The sequence below is a fragment of the Agelaius phoeniceus genome, chromosome 11 (genome assembly GCF_051311805.1).
Source record: "Agelaius phoeniceus isolate bAgePho1 chromosome 11, bAgePho1.hap1, whole genome shotgun sequence".
NCBI classification, from domain to species: domain Eukaryota; kingdom Metazoa; phylum Chordata; class Aves; order Passeriformes; family Icteridae; genus Agelaius; species Agelaius phoeniceus.
In genome coordinates, this window is record NC_135275.1 from 4,164,153 (window position 1) to 4,190,192 (window position 26,040).

At 39.7% G+C, this 26,040-nt stretch overlaps 2 protein-coding genes across 2 annotated transcripts in view; one reads left to right on the plus strand and one right to left on the minus strand.

Annotated features, from left to right (window-relative positions):
• SYN2 (synapsin II) overlaps window positions 1–26,040 on the minus strand; it is a 211,170-nt gene that overhangs the window by 56,232 nt on the left and 128,898 nt on the right. The window lies entirely within an intron of this gene.
• Window positions 609–26,040, plus strand: part of TIMP4 (TIMP metallopeptidase inhibitor 4) — a 34,077-nt gene continuing 8,645 nt past the window's right edge. Inside the window, 3 exon segments of the mRNA XM_054639981.2 lie at window positions 609–991; window positions 1,030–1,253; window positions 21,638–21,735. Coding sequence (XP_054495956.2) covers window positions 939–991; window positions 1,030–1,253; window positions 21,638–21,735 — 375 coding nt within the window. The 5' untranslated portion in view covers window positions 609–938.

Below are 26,040 nucleotides of genomic sequence, written 5' to 3' on the forward strand. Positions count from 1 at the left end.
TAAAGGTAACAAGCTGCTTTGGGCACACCTAAACCTCAGCCTGAGCAAAATACATTTTCATGAGCCTGGATTGGAATGGTTCAGGTCATGTTAATGAATTTTCAATTCCTAGGTTTGATTTGGGTTGTGACAAAACACAGAATTGTTTAAGCAGCCCTGTCCTGCATGCCAATCCAGAGATGTTCTTTATTACTCTCTAATCAAACCTCGGGTTGCTTCCTCATGGAACATTTTTCTTTATAAAAAGAGGCTGCCCACAGGTTACACACACCCAGATTGCCACAGCAACCGAAGCTCTGAAGGTGAAAAGGATTTCTGAACTCTGCATTTATTCCACTGAATTCCACTTCCAACACCAGCCAGGAAATACAGGCACGGATCTGCTCCTAGCAGGATTTGCATTAACAAGGAATGCAGGGAAAGTGGCTGTGCCTCCAAAACACACCACTGGCATACTTCTCCTTTCTATTCGAAATTAAACCTGCCATGAAATAATTTCGTTTCAAATGCCTTTTCTTGTGGCTTTGAGCTGTAATTGGTTGTTCCCTGTAACCAGCGATGCCGGAGGCTCACAAGCGGAGCATTGAGAGGTTTCCTGTCCATGAATGAAGTTCTGTCCCGCCTGCGAACGGGGACGGCAGCTCAGCAAAGTGCAGGGCAAGATCGGGAGCTTAACACAGGACAGCTCTGTTTACTCGCCCAAAATAAGATCGCAGAGCCGCCTTTGAAATCCAAACTGGACGCAAACTCACTCGGAGGAGATAAAACGCTCAGAAAATCAGCTTCAGATCCGCGTAAAAGCCGGTTTTGTGGGAGCTTTTGGCCATTACCGTTTCCACTCCCGAGCTTCTTTGGGACGATGTCACCAATAAATGAGCTTTGAAGCGCGGGAAGGCGGGGCCGGGGCTCGGCGCCGGGGCCATAAATAAGAGGGTCCCATGTCCGGGCGATTTGGAGGCAGCGAGCACCGGCAGCGCTCGGAGCGAGCAGCGTTTGGCGTCCCCAGCATCCCCGGGGATCCATCCGGAGCATCCATCCCTGAGCGTCCCAGCGCGGCCGGGACACCGCGGCTCGGGCCGAGCCTTTCCCCGTGCGGAGCATGAGCCGAGCGGGCAGCGGCAGCAGCCCCGGGGCCCGAGGGGCAGCGCTGGCGCTCTGGGCGCTCTGGGCGCTCTGGGCGCTGCCCGCCGCCGTGTCCGGCTGTAGCTGCGCGCCCGCGCACCCGCAGCAGCTGCTCTGCGATGCTGCGCTCGGTGAGTCCGCGCCCGCGGAGCCTCCGCGGGGCTCTCTGCGGCCGGGGGAGCGGGGAAGGGCGGCTGGGGGCTGCGCTGCGCTGCCCCTAAGGCAGGGGAATGGGTGCCGCGGGTTGCTCTGCTTCCCGCGCGCTGCCAGAAGCGCTTGTGGCCATAAATTGCTGGGATTGCTGCGTTGGAGAGCGGATCTTTATTTAATTTTATGTGGTTTTATATATTTTATGTTTATTTTATATCTATATCTATATGTCTTTATGTCTATATATCTATATAATCTATTAATCTATATATCCATAAATCTATATATCTATAAATCTATGTATCTATAAATATCTATAACTATATATAACTATATATAACTATATATAACTATATATAACTATATATAACTATATAAAAATATAACTATATTAAAAATATATATCTATATAATCTATAAATCTATATACCTATATATCTATAAATCTATGTATCTATACATCTCTATAACTATATATAACTATATATAACTATATATAACTATATAAAAATATAACTATATAAAAATATATATCTATATAATCTATAAATCTATATACCTATATATCTATAAATCCATAAATCTCCATAACTATATATAAATATATCTATATCTCTATAAAACCCATTTTATATTATAAGTATTATCTATATTTATATTCCCATATTAGATATGCATCATATCTTATATATTACTGTATTAATGTCCTTCCTATATTTTATATAATTTGTGTATTATCTTATATTTTGTGTATTTTATACCTATTGTGTATAACAGATATTTCTATATTTTATATGGGTTATATATTTTATATATAACATCTGTTTTATATATTTGTAGATTAGGTCCTGACTTAGAAAATACCTGAGCTTTCAAATATCTACAAATATATATAGCAGTATCTGCTAGGTATAAAATATTCTGTCTAAACATGCCTGCAATGTGTAAACTGCTCACATAGATATTTTTATAGCACTTCAGGAAAAGAAAACCAAAACAAAAACAAATCAAAAAACCCACAAAAAACTAAAAAAACAATGGACCACAAAATGTAAGTCCCCAGTGGTAACTTGCTGAAATTTTTGAGCTTTGTTCTGCTATTTTATACTTTCTTTAATTTATTCTTGGGGTTTTCTGTCATTTTCTGGAGCAGGAGGCTGATGGGCCCTTTATTTTGTGCAGATAAAGTGGCTGCAGCAGCTCTGTGTGAGTGTAACTCTCCAGCTTTGGGACAATTGTGCCTCATGACAGCCAGGCAGCACCACGGTTGTCAAACAACTCATAGAAAGAGCCTAAAGATCCCAAAATTAGGCTTCAGGGGGATGAGAAAATGTGACATTTTGAGAAAATGTGACATTTTGCAGCCTTTTGATTTCATTAGCTCAGGCTAAGGCTGGTTAGCTTCCATGGGGTGTGAACAGTAAATGTAGAACATGAGTTTCCAAAGTGCCACAGCATTAGCATCTCTATGGGGCAGGCAATACCTTCTGCATACTGATTCATTGCTTTCATGCCCTGACAGAAAATCTTTGTGGCCATGGCAAACTCTGAGCTCTGTTTGTGGCCATCAGTTAAATTGGTTTTTAATCTGCCCGTGGTCAGCAATCCCTTTCGTGGAGGTGCCTCCACCAGGCATTGCACACTTGGGGCTGTTTGAGGAGTGAAAGGAAATAAAAGTTGTGCTACAACTAAATATGTGTGCATTGAACTGTGCACGAGAAAAGTGACAGCTTTTCAACAGACTTCATGTAAAAAATTTACAAAATTAACAGTTTTACAGTATAGAGGAAACTCAAAATATTCATTATGGGCCACCTTAATGAATAATTTCATTCACAGGGAAGCCATTCTGATGATACAGATTAACACTTACTAATTTCTTAGATGTATTTTATAAATAGGAACTATATCATGCTACTTTTCTACTATATCATGCTACTTTTTATTTAAATACTTATGATAGTTTTATGTTACAATGTTTGGACTTGTTGCTCAAGCTCTCACTCCTATAAATATTCCTATCCAAGTAAACTTCCTCTTTTGGCTGAGGAATGTTTATGTCAAGGATCCCTTTGTTCACTATTTATATTTTTAAAATCCCATTTCTGTATATCAAAAAGTGGAAATGAAGGGAATTCTTCATCCCAATAAGTGCACACACATTTTTGTGTACACATTTGCATGTACACACATACAAAACCCGCTTTGGGCATTCATGGCTGAATTCCTGGATAATCTTTAGCCACAGCATTTTGAATAACAGAGTGAAACCCCTTGGAAGGAGCTGGAGTGGAGCTGTCCTGTGTGGGAGGAAGCTCCAGGGAGCAGCTTGGCACAGCAGCTCCCCCAGGCCGGTGCCAGCAGCCTTTGTGCCAGGGAGAGGAGCTGTGCCCGGCAGGAAGGGGCACCCCGGGCTGCAGCCCTGGCCAGGCACTGCTCATCCCCTGGGAACTGGGGCTGGGCCTCCGCAGCTGCCTGGGGACACACCTGGGGCCCTGGGGACACCCCTGCGGCCCTGGGGACACACCTGTGGCACTGGGGACACCCCTGTGGCACTGGGGACACCCCTGTGGCACTGGGGACACACCTGTGGCACTGGGGACACCCCTTTAGCCCTGGGGACACACCTGCGGCCCTGGGGACACACCTGCGGCACTGGGGACACCCCTGCGGCCCTGGGGACACACCTGCGGCCCTGGGGACACACCTGTGGCATTGGGGACACACCTGTGGCATTGGGGACACCCCTGTGGCACTGGGGACACACCTGCGGCCCTGGGGACACACCTGTGGCATTGGGGACACCTCTGTGGCATTGGGGACACCCCTGTGGCATTGGGGACACTCCTTTAGCCCTGGGGACACACCTGTGGTCTCGGGGACACCCCTGTGGCATTGGGGACACATCTGCGGCATTGGGGACACACCTGTGGTCTCAGGGACACACCTGTAGCCCTGGGGACACTCCTTTAGCCCTGGGGACACACCTGTGGCATTGGGGACACCCCTTTAGCCCTGGGGACACACCTGCGGCACTGGGGACACACCTGTGGCATTGGGGACACTCCTTTAGCCCTGGGGACACACCTGTGGCATTGGGGACACCCCTGTGGCCTCAGGGACCTCAGGGCCACCTGGCTCCCAGCTATGTGCTGAGCCTGTTGCAGTTCTTCAGTTATTAAATCCATTAATTCATGAAGCTGATCCTGTCGAGGCACAAGCACAGGCAAGGACTCTGTCACGGGATTTCCTTATTGAAACAGAGATGCCCTGAGCCAAAACTCTGCAGGAAAACCAGAGATCAAGTCTCAGACTTGCTCATGGAGCTACCGACCACCACGTGTCCTTCAGCCACTCTTAAAGGCAATATTTTTAATTTCCTCCAGCATGATTATGATGGAGGTGGAGGGATTGGATTGATGCTCCCTGAACCTCCAGTTGAGTGTGTGAAGCCACTCAGCAACAGCATTTTAGAGAGATCCAAGGAAAAGCCAGCACAGAGATGAATTCAGTCTGGACAAGCTCTTTTGCTTTGCCTTTGTGACTCTTTGTCCTTCACTACCAGGAAGGTTTTGTGGCTCTGGATGCCCACAGGCAGCAGAACCTGAGGGAGATCAGGGGATGTCTGACAGAGCTGGAGTCAGGGAGAGCTCCTGGTCCTGCCCAAAATCAGGGATGGGTGGAGAGGCTGCAGGGTTGAGGTTGGGAGGATGGGATTTGCCAGGGTACATCAGGAGGGCTGTGCCAGTCCTGCCATCTGCCTGACCTTGCATTTGTTCATCTTCCCACAGAGCCTTCAGAGGATGGGGTTTTGTACAGTGTCATTGGCACTGCTGGTGATGAAGGGGTGGGATTATTTCCAAGCTAAAAATGATTTATAGCTCAGACAAACATCAGTCCAGGGGCTGTGAGATTTTAGAGGAGCAAGCATTCAGCCATAGCTCAAGAGCAGTCACAAGTTCTTTGTTACAAGGCAATACAGAACTTTCTAACCCAATGGACAGCTGCCACAGGGTTTATTTTGCTTTTCTAACCCATCACCTTCACTCACTTCTGCTGCACTGTGGACACTTTTATCCAATGGCTTCTGTCTCACATGCACACAAATGCTTCTGTTCTAATTCTGAGCTCTCAGCTCACTCCACACAACCCCAGCCCTACACTACAAACCCTTCACCATCTCAGCAGTGCAGCTGCTCACTTAAGGTATAATCTTACAACTATAGAACCATAAGTTTATGATTTTTCTGCCTAATATCTGTATATTGTATTTTTACATCAATCCAAGCTTCTCCCCAGGCTGCAGCTCAAACCCTTCAGTGCCTGTGGAAGTTTCTGTTTTTCTGATTCCCATAGTTCAGACTGGAGAAACTGTCATGAGCTTCTCAGTAGTTTTAAATTTAACTCCTCCTTTGTAGGAAGTGCCTGGCACCAGGAGATCCACACCTTTTACACAAAAACAGAGACACATCCCTCTTGTGCTCTTCTAAATGCTGCTGAGGCCCTCCTAAAATGTGCTGAATTCCTTCTACCCCCAACAAACACCTCTGCTTTCCCAGAGGACTGCCCTGGGAATGGAGAGGTTTAATTAAACAGATGTCCATGTTAATTATCAGTGCTGACCACAATGCCCAGGTTTTCTCCTCATAAAAATGTGGGAAGAGGTGCTGGATAACAAATTCAGTAGTGAGGCCCTGGAGTACCAAGCCAGCACCTGAAAACTCTTTGGATAATTGCCTTTTTTTGGAGGGAAACATGGATGCAGTTGAGTTTACCAGATAGTGCCAAGGTAACAGATTTCCCTTTTGCCACTGAATTTGTCATCTTGGCCTCAATGCTGGACCAATTTGAGCCTCAAATCAGGCAATCTGGAGGCAAAAATGGGCTATGGGCAGCACTGATTCCTTTCTGAAGTCTGGCACTTTGAATTCATGTTGGTTTTTCCCCTTGGGCTATTTTTTGGATAGTAGGAGAAATATGAAAATACTTTACATTTCTTAGCTGTGTAACACCAGTTCCTGTCAAAGTTGGTTGTGTTCTTTCTGATTTCAACTGTCTTATTGTCTTTTCTCAAAAAATATATTGAAAATTATATTTTTACTGAACAGCAATCACTAACAGGTCTTGAATACACACACACACACACACACACACACACACACACACACACACACACACACACACATCTGTATATATATATATAAAATAGCTTCAGAAGACAGTTCTGCAGCTCTGGAGAAGAGTGGCACATTTCAAAATAGGATGGAAACTTTACAGCTGGAGCTTGGCAGCATTTTCAGCGCATTAAAATCTCCCAAGATCACGGAGATCAAGCACTGTAAAGATGTGCCAGATGATATATTAAATTTTAATCACATTTAAACATAACAGTACAAATTTTCTTTAAATACGCCAGAATTAAGTTTTCAGAGTCAGCTCTTCTGGGAGATAATCACAAAATGCTATTTCTTCATTATTGAGTTTCAAATGAAAACCCTCATGGCTCAGTGTCCCACAATTTTGCCTTTTTGCCATGTAATATCCAGTTTTGTGCTGGAATGGATTAATTTGTACATTAATCTGTACATTATTAGGTGGGAGGTCATTTCTGCCTGGTGGGAAAAATCAGCTTTGGGAATGCATTGGAAACAGGGATGGTGTTTGTTCCAGGTGAGGAGAGGGAAGGTGAGCAGTGAAACTCAAGATAAGCCCTGGCTGCTGAGCCCTTCAGGGGGGGTCTAACACCAAATTCAGCAGTGGTGCCACTGCCTCTGGTGTCCTTGGGGGCTCAGTGTCCATCCAAGCAGTGGATTTCTTGAACCTCAAGAACTGGAGATCCTCGCTTCTTTAAAAATGCCCTTTTGTGCCAAATTTAATTGCACAAAGGACAGTGGTGTCACAAACCTTGGCTTTCTGTGGAGGTTTTTGTGGATCCTGTAAAAAAATTGGGGTTCTTGATGCTGCTGCTTGGGCAGGAGAGCTCCTGGCAGGATCCTGGGTCATGGGCATACAGACACCCCTGACCTGGCCTCAGGGAATGCTGCGATCTCCACAGCTTTTGGGGCTTCTCCATAGCTGGGAAAACTCATTTCTCTTCCTGCCCTGCTGGCCAGAGGCAGATCCCAGTGCTCTGCACCACCTTCTTCCCCGGAGTGCAAAGCAGAGCCAGTAATGCACATTTCCAGTGCCAATAATGCACATTTCCAATGGCAATAATGCATATTTCCAATGGCAATAATGCACATTTCCAGTGTCAATATTTCATATTCCTAGTGCCAATAATGCAAATTTCCAGTGGGAATAATGCACATTTCCAGTGCCAATAATGCACATTTCCAGAGCCAGTAATGCACATTTCCAATGCAATAATGCACACTCCCAGTGCCAATAATGCACATTTCCTGTGCCAATAATGAACATTTCCCATGCCAGTAATGCACATTTCCAATGGCAATAATGCACATTTCCAGTGCCAATAATGCACATTTTCAATGGCAATAATGCACACTCCCAGTGCCAATAATGCACATCTCCTGTGCCAATAATGCACATTCCCTGTGCCAATAATGCTCATTTCCTGTGCCAATAGTGCACATTTCCCATGCCAGTAATGCACATTTCCAATGCAATAATGCACATTTCCAGTGCCAACAATGTACATTCCCAATGCCAACAATGTACATTCCGAATGCCAATAATGCACATTTCCAATGCCAATAATAATGCACATTTCCAATGCAATAATGCACATTTCCAGTGCCAATAATGCACATTTCCAGTGCCAATAATGCACATTTCCCGTGCCAGTAATGCACTTTTCCAGTGCCAATAATGTACATTTCCAGCGTCAATAATGCACATTTCCAATGCCAATAATAATGCACATTTCCAGAGCTCCTTCCCAATGTGCATCTGCCATTCCTCAGGGCTCACACCCAGGAGTGGGAGCTGAAATTCTGCTCCAGGAATTGGGGATTGGGTGGCAGAAATGCTGTACTGGGGTTGTGCTGCTCCAGTTCTGCCCCAAAGAACAGGCAAAAAACCACCTGAGTGTGGTTAGGATTTTAGTGGGGAGGCAGCATTGGTGTCACTGGAGGAGAGAGCTGCCAGTTTCATCTCCAGAACCAATGAATCTTCTTAAAAGAAGCTAAAATTATAATTATTTCAAAACTGATGTTGGTAGGTTTATGCAGAGGGGCTGAAAATGAGGCAAAACTCAGCCTTTTCCTCAGAAAGGGGCTGAGGAATAAAGAATTCCAGTCCTGTGTGTCCCACCAGTGCTCAGCAAATCAGTGGTGGCAGGTAGGAATCATTCACAATCATTCTTATATCCACATTTTATATATTCCTATATCCACATTTTGTTATATAACAAATGTTAGGTTCATCAACAAAAATTATGAGAGAAAATGATTCAATTACTGAGAAATTAACCTATTTTCATCAATTTTGGCTGTACGGTGCCCTGTCAAACTCAGAGAAAAGAAGACCAGGTTTCTTTACTTCTCTAAGTAAAAAAAATAATTATTTTTTCTTACTTTTATGAATACTTTTATGCATATTAATAGCACTTTCAAATAAAATTTGTAAAAAACCAGACAGCATGAATTCTAAGAAGTTGTTTAGTTTAAAGGAGTTGCTGATGCATTTAGAGAGAATAAAAAATACCTGGCACCCTGCAAAGGCCCATCACTGGTAAAAATGCCCATGAATGGCAATTCAGGAATAATTGCAGTACACATAAACTGCTGGGTATCACAGCCTAAAACTTCTAAATGCTTTAAAAAATGCAAAAATCCTGCAAAACCTCTGGCTGCAGGAATGCTGTGGTGTCAATCCCTGATTACAATTCCGTGTCTTTCTACCTGAATATCCAGTGAAAAACCTGAATATTCCCATTCAATGAATTCCTGGAATGCTGCTGTGGGAATGGCACTGAGTCCTTCCTTTTGCGGCTAAATAGTGAAAAATTCACTAAAATATTAATTCACTAAATTCACTAATTCACTAAATTGCACTAAAATATTAATGCAGCAGCTTCCTGGGATGGAGCTTGAATTTCCTGTTTGGGAATAGGAAGGGTAAGACCTGAATAAGCCCTACAAATAACCCTATATGTACTTGAGGGTTTAGGATAGGAGCAAACACTTGGAGAACTTAAAAAATCCATGGAAATTGAGTTTCCTAACTCACTTTTCATTGCTGAATTCAAGGCTTGAATCACACTGCCAATCCCATGCATCTCTAGGAGATTATTGCCAATATTCTGTGCATGAGTGCTCTTCAGAGTTCTGCCACTCCAGCCTGAAAATGGGGCTGGGAAAACCCAGGCTGAGCTCTCCCTCTCCTGCATTTTCATGGCACTGATCCCAACCCTTCAAAGCTGGGCCTGTGAAAGGAGGTGGCATCACAGAACTGAACAACAGGATGGGATTTTAAGGAGCCAAAACCACTGAGCACAACATTCCTGTCAATTAGGACATAGCTGAAAAATGTAACTTCATTTAGTTTCAGTGAAAAAAAATGCCCCAGAGCTGGCTATTGGGTAGTAAAAATGAAATTTCAGAAGAATTGTGCTGCTTGCCTAACTTAAAAGTAACTCAGTCACACCAACTTGTTGCTGAGTGTGCTCTAAATTCAGGAGAAGAAAATGAAAAAACTGAGTTACTTTTATTTAAAATCATTTGTTGTAACTCTGGGAAACTGAACCCCATCATTTCAAAACCAACATTGTACACACACTGAGGGCAGAAACAAAACTCAAGCTTAGACACAAAGACTAAATAATACAAAACAGAGACCATGAAAGGCTGCCAAACTCTTAATCCTATTAATGTGCCAACTTTAATCCCAAACCTTCTCATTACAATTTCAGCAATGTGGGGTTCTGTCCACCCCGAGGAAGGGCCGTGTCCCCATGAGTGGAAATCCACAATAACACCATGCATGCTGTCCTACAGGCTTGGAGCATAAAGGGAGTGTTATTCTCCAGCTGAAATTAGGCAGATGTTGATCACCAGTCAAATGATGCGGGATCTGAGGCTGGTGAAGCTGAGAGAAATGTTCCTGGTAACATGAGGAGCAGCTGTGAAAATAAAGCTGACCTTGAACAGCATTTGGAAATCAGTTTGGGGAGTTTTTAGGTGATATTTAAGTTAAAAGAATCCCACACTTCTGTTAAAAATACACTCGTCTCTTCTAGTTGAAAGTTTATAAAAATGAGATTCTAAAACCTCACTCTCATAAACTGAATGTATTCTTCTAATTAAAAAAAATAATAAAACCACATAATCTTCTGGTTTAACAAGGAAGCAAACCCAATCAACTCCTGCCTTCAGCATGAGGAATTTTTGCATCCTGAGCCAAAACCACAGAGATGCACAAAATCCTGACCTACCTGAGAGTTCTAATGAGCTGAAATATTGGCCTTCCACACCCCAAAAGCCTGAACTGGAAATGCAGTTTGGATGCAGACTAGAACAGGTCTGTTAATAAGTTCTGTAGGGTTAATAAAATAACCCTATAGGATTTATTGTTAACTCTAATAGAGTTAATTAAACCCTACAGAGTAATCAAATTCTGCAAAGCATTTACCCTGAGAAACAATGCAGTGCAAATTAATATCCTTACCACAAGGTAATTAAAAAAAATCCTTGGTATCTGCTTTATCAGCTTGGAGTATATTTCTGGGGTTTGCAGTCTTCAAAAGTTTCTCAAAAGTGGAATTTTAGTCCAAGTCATGAACTTCCCTGTAAGGCTTTGATTTCCCAATTACAGATTGGATTATCTCACCACCCTTATCTTCTCATGCAACTGGAAACATCACCAGGACTAAGAAATGCTCTTCCATACATTGCTTTTCACAGAATAAAGGGAAAATCCTGCTACAGTTACATTAAATTCTTCAACAAGCTCTGTGCTTACAGATCCAAAACACCTTTGTTCAAATAGTCCAGAAAGCTCCACAATTTTTCCTTCTCATGATTTCAGAAACTGTGCTTCAGTTCATTACTGTGCTAATCAACTTTAGTTATTTATTTAGTTATTATAGATTATTTAGTCATTTTACAGCTGGCTATAAGCATTTATTGATGGAATGTCAGGAAAGAAAAATACAAAACAGGAAAAATGAAACTGCCTTTATATCCCAGCTAGCAGAAACATCTCCTGAACTAAAGATTCCTCAACTTGGGGTCTGGGAGTTATGGAGCAGGAGTGACAATGTAGACTCACAGATAAGAAACCCATCCTGCAAACCCAGAGGAGAAGGATTTTTCACCCTCAGTTTTGGGGCAGCTTTGCTGCTGCTCATTCTGTTTGCATCCAGCACTGAACTCATCCCACAGCCCCAAACAGCTGAGCTGAGTTACAGTTTGGAAATGAAGCTACTGCTTGCTGCTCTGTCCTGGTGAAAGATTAATTGATAGATGAGCCATTTGCTAAAAACATTTGTTCTTTTCCAGCTGTTTAAAGATCATTCAAAGAGCATTCAACACTGACTTGTTCTCAAAAGAGAAATAAAAATGTAGAGTTTCCACTCCTGGAAGAATCAGGATGAAGCAGCAGCTCAGCAGGTCCTGAAGCAAACATCTCTCTCCCTCCTGCAGTCTGAAACAATTCCAAGCTGTGCAATAATTGTGAAATCAGCTCTGCAAGGAAGGGCTGCAGGCTCCTGGATGTTGAAAGCATCAAAGGCTGTGTGGGACACCTGCACTCCAAGGCTGGCACAGGAGCCATTGGAATAATTTCCCAGATTTTTTCTCCTGGCAATGTGTTGTATCCATCTCATCCCCAGCCTGGCAGCACCATCAATAATTTGGCAGCACTCCTTGGGAGTGTGGGAGTCGTTTTTGACCCCACAAACACTGCCTGAGCCATTCTGACACACATCAGCCTTCCCTTCCAGCCTACCCCTGCCCCAACACTGGGAATCCTCTGTACAAGAATTTAACAAATGGATATTTTCAACTGTTTCCAGAGGTGGTGATGGTGGCCAGCAAGCTTTGCTTTAAAAAACCTCCAACAAAGCCAATTGGAGGTGAAAGACTTGGACACCCATGGCAGAGGTGGTCTGGAATTGACTGGGAGTGTAAATCATAACCACCAGATTCTGAAAGATCCAATTAAATAGGAATTGATTGCAGAATTGAGAGTTGCCTGAGTTCAGCTCAGGCTACCTATTGTAAATAAAGACAAGGATTCACATGCCACCAAGCTGCAAAGCAAATTCCTGAAGCAGTAAAGGTCAGGAGAGCTTTTGCAAACACAGAGTACAAACCTTTCCCATGCAACACAAACTCAAAATATGTGAGATGGAGTTACAGCAGCAGATCCTCCCTTTTTGGACTCAGACTAGAGAAAAATGAAGGCAATTTTAAGTGGGAAAAGGACAAAAAATATTGGCATTTTCATGAGAGTGTAGCTGGCCAATCCTTGAGCATGAGCAGATAAATCCAGAATATTTGCTGTTGAGGGACTTGCTTTGGAAAGGTCTCACACAGTCATTGACTGATTGACATAAAATCATGTGTTGAGGTTAAAGGCAATTTATTGAGCCATAAAATCACCCTGCTGGCACTGGCAGGGATGGTTGATCATGGCAGAAATGGTTCCTGCTCCCAGGGATGTATGGAACACATTCCCAGAAATTTCAAATGACTGACACGGCAGCACTGCCTCTCCTGCTGGAAGGCAACATGTGCAAATCAAATCCTGAAACACCAAGAAAACAAAACCTTCATTCTCCCCAGAATTATCTCAAATAATCTAAAAATAGCTGAGAAAAAGATGTGTGTACACACTGATAAAAATGTCAGTGTGTATGCAAAGGTACACATTGGGTATTAAATTAATTCTTTTCAAACATTATTTTATGTCAATCAATCAGTAACTTTTACCTCTTTTTGGTAGCATTAGTGATACTTGTGAGCTTCAATCAGAGTTACAATCTGTGTTACCAAAGCTTCTTTCTTCCTCTCGTATGTAATCTGAGAAATTGCAATATTTTCTGTACAAATTAATATTTAATCAAGTTATTTTGCTCCCTTCATTGGTGAGAATCAATATGAGAGCAAATATGGCAAGTACAGCTCTGACACCACTGGACAATCCAGCATGTTTAGTCAAAAAAAGGCAGGGAAAGGGGCAGTGGCAATGCTGGGCAGATGGGATAGCTGCTCTCAGTTATGGAGGGAGATTTTACACCCCTTGTACATTTTAGAGATTTGGTGAGCAATATAAATCAGCAGCCAACAGACCATGTTTAAATTCTCTCCCAGGTATCTGTTCTATACCATGCAGTGTTGCTTTAAGCACCAGCAACTTTTAGACCAACTAATTTTGATCTGTTGTGACAAATTCTGTGCAGATTCCTCTTCTTTTTGGAGGTTTATTATTCCTTCTCTTTGCCTGACTTTGTTCCCTCTCTGCAAGGAAAGTTCAGTGTCTCAGATGTCTAACTCCCTATCTACAGATTATTTTTTGTCATATCTGTGTGCTCCTGACACCAAAGTTTCACCCTGTTCTTGGCTTCCTTGGCAGCTCTGATGGAATTTCTTGCCTTTATTCTCCTCCAAGATACCATAACTTCTTGGGTTCAGCTTCTGTGCCCTCCAGACATGAAGGCCAATGAAACACTGTGGCCACACCCTCTCTCCAGAGATTTTCTTGGACTCTTTGCATTATTTTACCATAACTTGACTTTAGGTACTGCAGTAGATGAGTTCTGCTCACAAACTTGAGGTTATTTTGCTTTCTGGTTGCTCACATCTCAATTCTTGGCCATTTCCAGATGGCTGCCTTCAAGTGGAGGCAAATCTGAGCTGCAGTGGTGTTTGCTGCACACAGATGATCCCCCTGGAGCAGCTCTGCCCAGGAATTCCAGTCCCCTCTGGGATTTCCAGCTTCACTCTGCTCTCACACTGAGCCCTCTGAACTCATTCCCCTCCCAGACTGGAGATGGGCGCTGCTGAACCTCTCAGTATCACATTTCCCCAGCCTTCTCTTGCAGAATACAAAGTTTAGCACTTGTGGTGACAGGGTGTTAATAAAAACCCTTCTTTCTTAATCCCACAGCAGCCCCCTGCAGGAAATCACCAGTGCTCTGGCTGAGGAAATTTATTTATGGAAAACTCCTGGCCAAGCTTTGTTCTGGCTGGGACAAAACCTGGGGCACCAGCAACACTGCAAATGTGGATGGATGTGCATCATTTTCAAGGCCCTTAAATCCAAATTAACTTCTCTCTGTAAAAATCTGTCCTTTCACCAAAATGAGAGCACTTTCATGCACAATATTCAGCTGTTTCTACTCCAAGTGGTTTATTTCTAAGTGGTTTATTTCTAAGTGGTTTATCCCAATATTCAAATGAAAATCATCACTATTACACCATTGATTAGTTCATGAAGCAGTTCTGGAGGCTTCTGTTATGTGACTGCAAAATGAATTAGGATCTATGAAAGAGGAAACATTACTGATCATAATATCATATATTATATATCATAATATCATATATTATATATCATACTATGATATCATACACATATCATGTATATCATAGGATATACAAAATAAGAGACATAGAAAATGATGGAGTTACTTAAATGAGGAGGTCTTAAAAATAGACAGGCACGTCTTTATCAGGTGGTGTAAAATTGTAAGAATTGCCACAGGGGAACTGAGAATGGATTTCTATTTTGCTGCAGTCAGCTAAGAAAGCAGAATAAAGGGGAAACATCACACCTGGAAGTAACCCCAGCCTGTCACCCCAGGGACAGGGACAGGGACAGGGACAGGGGCAGGGACAGGGACAGGCATTGACACGCAGCCTGCAGAGCCCAGAGCCACTTCAGCTCTCTCCTGCTTCATTAGTCTAAGATACTTCTATTATTATTATTATTATTATTATTATTATTATTATTATTATTATTATCTAAATTCTATTCTATTGTTCTATTATTCTAAATTCTATTTTATTTTTCTAAATCACTGGATCTGAAAACTTGACCTTTACAGCTCCAAACCCCTCATGTGGACTCTTCTGCACGTTCCTCAGACAAATTCTTGCAGTGTATGAACCCAAGACACCACAGTGCCATGTTCCAACCATGTTTGAGTAGCCTGGGATCAGAACTGCTGCAAAAAATGGAACAGCATTATTGGGATTCCTTTGGATACGTAAAACACTGTTGGATCTTACAAAAGTGTTGCAATGAGGCAGAATCCTCTTTCAATAAATTCATTTGAGGAAAAAAAAAGTCTACATATACACTTTGGAGGAAATAAAACCCCTCTTCTTCCCCAGCCCCAAAAATCCTCACTTTTGGACAAGAAGAATCTTTGAACTGACTTTGCACAAACTCAAGGTCTCAGCAATTGTCTCGGTGGGATTTTCCTTTTACCAAAATTCTGGGTGGGTTCTTCTAGGGATTGGAGACATTCATGGAGCAAGTTTTAAGCTCCTGCACCCCAAAGAGGGAAAAGCTCTGATAGATAGATAGATAGATAGATAGATTATAGATAAATTAATAGATAGATAGATTGATTGATAGATAGGTAATAGATTGATAGACTGATAGATAGATAGATAGATAGATAATAGATAAATTAATAAATTGATTGATTGATTGATAGATAATAGATAAATTAATAAATTGATAGATTGATATATAGATAATAGGGAGATGATAGATAGATAGATAATAGATTAATAAATAGATTGATAGATAGATAATAGATTGATAGGTTGATATATAGATAATAGATAATAGATAGATAGATAGATAGATTAATAGATAGATAGATAGATAAATAGATAGATAGATAGATAGATAGATAGATGATAGATTATAGATAAATTAATAGATAGATTGATTGATTGATAGATAGGTAATAGATTGATAGACTGATAGATTGATAGATTGATATATAGATAATAGGGAGATAGATAGATAGATAATAGATAAATTAATAAATAGGTTGATTGATTGATATATAGATAATAGGGAGATAGATAGATAATAGATAAATTAATAAATAGATATATAGATAATAGATAAATTAATAAATAGATTGATAGATTGATATATAGATAATAGGGGGATGATAGATAGATAATAGATTAATAAATAGATTGATAGATAGATAATCGATTGATAGGTTGATATATAGATAATAGATAATAGATAGATAGATAGATAGATAGATAGATAGATAGATAGATAGATAGATAATAGATGGATAGATAGATAGATAGATAGATAGATAGAGAGATAGATGATAGATTATAGATAAAGATAGATGATAGATAGATAGATAATTGATAGATTGATAGATAGATAATAGATAGATTGATAGATAGATAATAGATAAATATATAGATAGATAGATGACAGATGGATGACAGAAGTTAATCTGAGTTAATCTTCCAGCAGCAGAGTGAGCAGAAACAGTTGAATCTTGTGTATGAAAGTGCTTTTATTTTGGTGAAGGGACAGATTTTTCTGGAGAGAAGTTAATTTGAGTATGCATGCCTCCAAAATGATGCACATCCATATTCTGTGTCCATAGCTCTGCTACATTTCATACTGCACACTCAGAAAAACCCTTTTTGGATGCTTTTTATCTCTATTTAGGATGCCATCCTCAATCCATGCTCTCATTTAGCTCCCCTCCTTGAGCCTTTCATTCCTTGTCCTTCCAAGAACCTCTAAGAGCAGCTGGACTGAAGTGTCAGACACTAAAGACACAGGTGGTAAGGAGTGCCCAAAAATTACTCTTTGGATTTTATATTTACTTAAATGAAAGGGCTAAATTGAGCCTTTAAAATATAAGAGAAGAAAAAAAAAAGACCTTCATGGGTCTTGATGATATCTTTTTGGCAGCTTACACCTTTTCCTGCCAAGGTAGTGTTTGAAGTCTCATTTCAAGGGTTTTGTGGCAGAGCTGATTGTGATTATAAACTGGTGAGATAGGAATGAAATTTTCCTGATTTCTCAGAGGAAGGCTGCTTAGAAGAGGTGGAGATCCCACTTCTATTCACAGAGCTCTGGTGGAGCCTGTCAAAAACCTGAAGGGAACTGGAGGCACAGAAACCCAGATTCTTCCTCAATATGCCCATATCTATTTACCTACTTATCTATTTATAGATTTAAAACAAAAATGCACATAAGGATTTCTATAGAACATATTTTCTTGTTATATGTCCAGCAGGATCTTAAATGTCTTAATTTATTCTTATTATCTTAATTTATTGAATTTCTTGTTCTTATTTCCAGCAGTATCTTAAAATATCTTCCTAAATAATTATTTTTCACCATGCAGTTGATGGTACTTAAGAGACAGTGGGGGAAAATTCCTCATTTGTTCATCAGTTTTTTACCTTCTCCTTTCCCTCCTGCTTCTTAGGATTATAAAGTTTATTTGGGGAGTAAAAACCAACTTGCTTTCCTTTTTGAAGGAGCAGTAAAGTTAATTATTTTAGCTGAGTAAAGTTGTCTGTCTTACAGCACTTGGACTGTTGAGGATAATCTCACCACTTGTTTAAGCAGAGTAATATCATATTAAATATTAAATACTGTAATACAGAATGTCTTATTTAATAATACCAACAATGAGAGTAATTCTTCACTCAACAGTTTTCCCACAGTTATTGCCTTAGAAATAACTCAGAGTCTAAAAAGGACATTATTTTTAGGGAATATATTAATTTCAGTATATCAATATAATAATTAGATATTAATATATTTGAATAGATTTATAGATTACTATAAACTTATTATCTTCTAATATTTTAATAATAATAGATTTTATATTAATATATGATTTTTCATGAATTTCAAGGATTTGGTTTATCCAGATTCCATCCACATCTGTGCCTTGGAATGGGCCCTGCTCAGCTCCTTGTGTCTTCTGTCCCTTCAGATTCCATTGGTTTTGCCACTGTGGTGCAGTAAAATCAATCTCATGGCAGGGAATTCCCTCCGAGTAAGGAAATGTACCCGTAATAAAAGTAACTCCTCATCTTCACAAAAATCTCTAATACACAAAGTGATGTTTATTTAATGAGTAATAATTAGTGTAGCTAATTGCAGAAGGAAATCACCCAGGTTAATGCCTCTCTTTCTACCCTTACTGCATATGAACCTTTCTGTATCATACAAACCCTGACATTTTTCTCCTATTCGTGTAAAAACACAAATACATCCAGTTAGAAACTAAATATGTGCTGTGTTTTACCCAGTTAAAATGATCTCCTACTGATTTACAAATGGCTGGGAGAGGATCATTATTATTCAGGAAAGGAGTAAATCTATTCTAAACACATTTCAGTGCCCAAGGGCTGAGCATTGTCCTCCTATACCTCAAATGATTTTCCTTCCAGTTCAGTCACCTGAGACAACCTCCAGCTGCAAAGTGAGGATAAAAAATGACATTTTATCAAAGCTGAGTCCACAGAAGAGCTACATCCTCCTACTGAAATGTTAAAATCTGTATTTTTAGTGCAGAACGAATCCCAGGCGTTCGGAATTACTGGCACTGAAACGTGAAATCCGTGCCTATGTATTCCATAGATGCAAATTCCTCATAAGGAAGCAATAAGAGCTAAAATGCCATTATTACTGAACAAGCAGAGGCTGTTCTCACTCACACAGAGAGGCCAAGGCAGGCCTGGAATGCTCCAAACCATGTCCTGCAAGAAGTGCAGAGTGGCAGGAATCCTGAGCCCCCTGAGCCAGAGGGGAGGAGAGGGAGATGCCCAGGAATGCTCCAGCAGGAAGTGCTTGTGGTTGAAAACAGGAGCAACCACATGAATCAGAGGGCTGAGGAGACAGCCAGACGACACTGATGGCAAAAAAATATCAATGCACCGAAAAGAAAAATCAAAAGGAGCCCAAGAAGAATTAAAAGGCGCCAAAAGATCTCCGTGCCTTTGGAGAATGGAAGGGGAAAACCCAAATAGCTCAAAGTTCAGATAATTAAACTTCCTTACTGTTAAAAAAAAAAAAATCAATCTCAGTTTTTCCTCCTTTGCCATCTGGAAGTTTTGTCTTAAACACACACAGCACAAAAATGCTTCTCATTTTCCCCCACACACCCACTGAAAGGTCTCTGCATGACAAACCCCAGCCCGTTGCACTTTCAGCCTTGCACAACTCCATGGAGACCCCTGGAGCTATCAGGGATTATCCAGAACCTTCCTCTCGTGTGCTAACAAGCAGAATTTCATAAAAATATGGAAATGCACAATGTTTCAACATGGGGCACATGGGGAAAGCAGTTTTGATGATCCCACACCGAGTAGGCAGGAAAAGATTTCCTGCACATAAACCATGGTATGGTACTGAGAAAATCATGTTGTTTTCTCAGCCCTTTCCTTCAGAATTGAGCAGGCTCCTTAGTGAGAAATCCTTTTTTATTTTCAGGGAGTAATGATGCAAAGGGGAGCATCTCAAAACAAAGCAACACCACCCTAATTTGTCCCTGCCAGCAGGGTAGAGCACTCCCAACCCACAGCCCTTTTCCCCTGGAAGGAGATCAGAGGCTGCAGACACACAGTGAATTTTGGGGTTGCTCACATCTGCAGATGATTAAAGAGATGCTGCCACTTTCCACGTGAAATGAGGAATTTAAAAGAATAAATGAATGCGTGTACTGAAAAGAATTCTTTCTTCCCAACAAGTCCAAAATGCTCCTCAAGAAGGGTTTAATGGAGGGCCCATCCTGCTGGAGCCTGGAAGCTGCAGGCATCTGCAGCTTTAATCATAATTTGCACGTTGGTTTTAATAATAATTTTACACCTTGATTATTCCATCCAGTTTGCTCAGCTAATTAGTGAGAAAATGGGAATTGTCCAGGGTTAGGTGGGACTGACCTCCACCTGACTGTGTTTCAGCCTGGGTTTCCTATTCCTTTTCTTTAACTATAATATTAAATATGAAAAAAAAATTGATGCAAATCTAGTTAAAAAATGGGAGTTTTGAAGGGGGAACACGTGATTTTGATGTCACAAAACTTTGCTCTTCTCTGGCTTTGTCTGTCCACAAGCACAGAAATGCAAATCATCTCCTAGCTCAGCACAAACAAGAAGAATGAGATGTCCAATCTGAATGATTATTTTCAGCCTATAATCCCATTCTTATCACACTGAAATCTCTGAAATAGATTTGTGTATTGAAGCTGCTTTGGAGTTTCTCCCTAATTTTCACCAGGGGAGGCCTGTTCAAAACTCAGGCTGCTCTAACCCAGGAACTGCAGCAGTGGCCTTCCAAAACAGAGCAAAAATGAGCATCTCACTAATTTTGGGTAAAAAATAAATAATAAAAATAATTTTTAAAAATAATAAAAAAAAAAAATTAATTTTTTATCCCCAGAGGAACTTTGGCCATGCTCCATATTCTTAGAACCACAATAAACCAATGAATATTACTATGTCTCTGCTTTTTTATTGTCTTTAGCTTTGCCTGTGTAGGGAAACATATGCAATTTTTAGGTGGTTTTAATTATTATCAGATATCTAATCCTGAAGATAAGAAAGTGAATAGAAAAGAAATTGCTTTTGTTCTTCTGATGGTGCTTCCTGATCAAATAACTAAATTGAAGAGCAAAGTGGAAATGGGTATGTTCTGTTAGTTGTGCCAAAGGAAATTCTGCTCAGCTGAAATCCAAGCTGTGTTCTGATGCATTTATCTTGGTGGCATCAAGCCACTCAGTCTAATTTTGGTTTTTCCAAAGAGTCCTGGTGTATTTTAAACATCACACACAAGAGAGATGCCTCAAACAAGGAGTGGGGAAAAGAATCCATTTCTTCTTTATAAAATCTCCTACTCTCCTTGATTAAAGAGCAGGAAATGAATTAAGGAAGTAATTGATTTCCACAGGTTAACACAACTAATGGCATGCTCTGTTCAACCCCAGAAAAGTGAATATAAGATTATTCTTCTCATTTCATGCATGAAATCAATGTTTTCATCTTGCTTATTTCAAGTCTATTTATTGGATCAACAATTCTGCAATCAACAGTCGTGTCCCTTTCCTCTGCTCACTGATTGTAATGATGGGTATTTTGTCAAATTTTATGGGATTCGAGTCTTCCAGAGATTTTGATGGACATCTTTTGTCAAAACTGAGTGGTAACATCAATCAGGTTTCCAGACTCTTGGGAATTCAGATTTCCATCACAGACAGCCCACTTACTTTTGTTTTCAGGAGCTCAGCTGGTGTTCTTATGGTAAAATCCTTCAAATCTACTCATACCTGAAGCGTCAAAACAATGCTAAAATCTATCAGTAAAATTTTCATTTTTCCTTGCAAAATTTGGCATCTGCTCACGTGCATTGAAATCTTTTTCTGTCTCTCTTTCTCTTCCAGTGATCCGAGCAAAAATCTCCAGTGAAAAGGTGGTTCCTGCCAGCGATGATCCCCTCGATAGCCACAAAATGATCCGGTATGAAATCAAACAAATAAAGGTACATGGAACCACTCAGCTTTTTTGTAGTCCAATGCTGATAACCTCTGCATATTTCAGCCCAAAATCATTTACCCCAAAACGCTGGGAAAGCTGGAAAAGGCTCCAGCTGCCCCCACAGTTCAACTCAGATGGATAAATCACAGGAGGGATGAAAAAAATAAGGGAAAAAAAAAAGGAAAAATTTAATGAATCCTTAAATGTTAAGGATTTATTCAAATGTTTCCTTACAGAAGTAAATACATCAATGCCAGAGAATTCCCTTTCCTCCCACTTCAATGTTCTGCTGCAGCATTTCAGGAGCTTCAGAGATATTCAGGAGGTGTTTGCTAAATAATGACATTCAGGAGGGGTATTTTTGATATTCAGGAGGTTTTTGCTAAAGAATGATATTTTTGATCAAGAATTTTGCTAAATGATGATATTCAGGAGGGGGTTTTTTGATATTCAGGAGGTTTTTGCTAAATAATGATATTTTGATGAAGAATTTTGCTAAATAATGATATTCAGGAGGGTTATTTTTGACATTCAGGAGGTTTGTGCTGAATAATTATATTTAGGAGGGTATTTTTTAATATTCAGGAAGTTTTTGTTAAATAATGATATTTTTGATGAAGAATTTTGCTAAATAATGATATTCAGGAGGGTTTTTTTGATATTCAGGAGATTTTTGTTAAATAATGGTATTTTTGATCAAGAATTTTGCTAAATAATGATATTCAGGAGGGGGTTTTTTGATATTCAGGAGGTTTTTGCTAAATAATGATATTTTGATGAAGATTTTTGCTAAATAATGATATTCAGGAGGGTTTTTCTTATATTCAGGAGATTTTTGTTAAATAATGATATTTTTGATCAAGAATTTTGCTAAATAATGATATTTAGGAGGGTTTTTTATTTCACGAGGTTTTTGCTAAATAATGATATTTTTGATGAAGAATTTTCCTAAATAATGATATTCAGGAGTTTGGTTTTTTTATATATTCAGGAGATTTTTGTTAAATAATGATATTTTTGATCAAGAATTTTGCTAAATAATGATATTCAGGAGTGTTTTTTGATATTCAGGAGTTTTTGCTAAATAATGGTATTTTGATGAAGAATTTTCCTAAATGATATTCAAGAGGGTATTTTTGACATTCAGGAGTTTTTTGCTGAATAATTATATTTAGGAGGGTATTTTTTAATATTCAGGAAGTTTTTGTTAAATAATGATATTTTTGATGAAGAATTTTGCTAAATAATGCTATTCAGGAGGGTTTTTTTGATATTCAGGAGATTTTTGTTAAATAATGATATTTTTGATCAAGAATTTTGCTAAATAATGATATTCAGGAGGGGGTTTTTTGATATTCAGGAGGTTTTTGCTAAATAATGATATTTTGATGAAGATTTTTGCTAAATAATGATATTCAGGAGGGTTTTTCTTATATTCAGGAGATTTTTGTTAAATAATGATATTTTTGATCAAGAATTTTGCTAAATAATGATATTCAGGAGGGGCTTTTTTGATATTCAGGAGGTTTTTGCTAAATAATGGTATTTTGATGAAGAATTTTCCTAAATAATGATATTCAAGAGGGTGTTTTGGATATTCAGGAGTTTTTTGCTGAAGAATTATATTTAGGAAGGTATTTTTTAATATTCAGGAGGCTTTTGCTAAATAATGTTATTTTGATCAAGAATTTTGCTAAATAATGATATTCAGGAGGTTTTTTTTGATATTCAGGAGGTTTTTGCTAAAGAATGATATTTTTGATGAAGAATTTTGCTAAATAATGATATTCAAGAGGCTATTTTTGATATTCAGGAAATTGTTGCTAAATAATGATATTTTGGTGAAGAATTTTGCTAAATAATGATATTCAGGAGGGGTTTTTTTTTATATGCAGGATGTTTTTGCTAAATAATGATATTCAGGAGGGGGGTTTTTTGATATTCAAGAGGTTTTTGCTAAATAATGATATTTTTATATTATTATTGCTACTATCTTGCTAAATATTTTTAATTATGATATAATTATTTTTAATAATAATTTAAAATAATTATTTTAAATTATTATATAATTATTTTTAAATTAATCTATAATTATTTTGCAAAATAATTATATTCAGGAGGGAGTTTTTTGATATTCAGGAGTTTTTTGCTAAATAACGATATTTTGATGAAGAATTTTGCTAAATAATGATATTCAGGAGGGGGGTTTTTTGATATTCAGGAGGCTTTTCCTAAATAATGACATTTTTAATTATTATTGCCATTATTTTGCTAAATATTTTAATTATTATATAATTATTTCAAATATTAATTTTAAATAATTATTTTTAATTATGATATAATTATTTTTTAATTAATTTTTAATTATTTTGCTAAATAATGATATTCAGGAGGGGGTTTTTTGATATTCAGGAGTTTTTTGCTAACTAATGATATTTTGATGAAGAATTTTGTCATTTGTGATTTTGAAGGCACCATAACCGTGCTTCGTTCTGGGAGTGGTGTCAGCACACCTGGGTTTGGAGAATTCCTGATGCCCTGAGTGTGGCAGCTGTGCAGGACCCAACCTTTCCAAAGGGAGGGGAGCATTCCCAGCTGGGGCAGCAAAGCCTTTGTTCCCTGGATATTTGCAGGGCCAGGAGTCCTTCCTTCCCTCCTATCACACAAACCAAAATCCCTTTGTGTGAATGTGGCTGGGGAAGCAAACACCCAAAGAGGCAGGTTCAGAACCCTCCAGGGTTTCCCCACCCTTTGTTCAGCTCCAATAAGGAGATATATTCATTTACACAGTTTAAAAAGACACATCTTGAGCCCATGGAAGTCAGCATCAAACTCTCACTGGTGCTAAAATGATCATGATAATGGTCATTAAAATGATCATTTACCTTTTTCTGGAACACACAAGAAGTAGGTGATCTCTGTAAATTAAAATGTGTGAGGTGGATTGGTTTTCAAGGTAGTTTCATCTCTCATTTTTCACTGAATATTATTTTATAATTTTTGCTCTTTTCCATTTAATGGGAACACTTAGGAAGGTCCTTATGCATGGCTACATGGTCTCAAAAAAATATTCAATCATTGAAGTTGTATTCATTGATAGAATCCCCTCACAGGAGCTTGAGTAGGCAGAATCTTTGGTAAACAAGAAAATCTCAAAGTGTTCACAGGGATGGTTATCACACCACTGATTATCACAAACCTCTTGGTGAGGTTTTACAATTTCAACAAATCAGTCTCTACCTTACTAAAACAAACCCCAAAGCTGTCACCATCTGCCACTTCCCATCCTCTTAAATGTTAAGGATTTATTCAAATGTTTCCTTACAGAAATAAATACATCAATGCCAGAGAATTCCCTTTCCTCCCACTGGCACTTCAATGTTCTGCTGCTACTCTGCAGCACCTCAGGAGCTTGAGAGAAATGCAAATCATCTCCTACCTCAGCACAAACAAGAAGAATGAGAAATCTAATCTGAGTGATTATTTTCAGTCTATAATCCCATTCTTATCACACTGAAATCTCTGAAATAGATTCGTTTATTGAAGCTGCTTTGGAGTTTCTCCCTAATTTTCACCACTGGAGGCCTGTTCAAAACTCAGGCAGCAGGAAGAGGAGTTTATTTAATCCCAAATCAGCCAGATCTGGACAAGGCAGAGATGTGTTTTTGAAGAAAGATGCTCTACACCATAACACACAATACTCTTGTCCTGACCTAGAGATGGGGAAACTGGAGAGGCGTTTTAAAAACTGTTGTTCAATTTAGACTAACAACAGAAGGGTTGTGATAACTCCACCCCTCAAATCCTTCCTCCTGACCAGAGAGAGCTCAGGACCAAACCTTCCCCTGCCCCAGGACCCAGCTCCCTGCTCCAGGCAGGCAGGGATTTTGGGAAAGGAAGGATTTTGGTGGGAAACCAGGAGCTCTGTGACCTGCCCACCCTCTGTGCACCCAGTGTGGCACCAAAATAAACCCAGCAAGGCATGGGTGCCTGATAAACCCCACAGGAGTGACAGGGAGGGGTGACCTGTGACATCCAAGGAATGTAATGAGGTAAAATTAAACATGCTGAACAATTCATCTGCTGAGCTCAGAGCAATAGCTTGAGCACACCACGTCTCACCTCAGGTGACAGCATTTTAAAGAGTTTAACTCCACAGTGAGTGTGAAAGGTGAGGTTATCCTCTGTTCACCATTCCAAATCTTCTCTCAAGTGCTGCTGCTGCTTTCTCCTGGTGCCCTGCAGTGCCACAAGCTGCAGGGTCCTTTGGATGGCCAATGGCCTTGAGCACAGGGCTCTGGGTGACCCA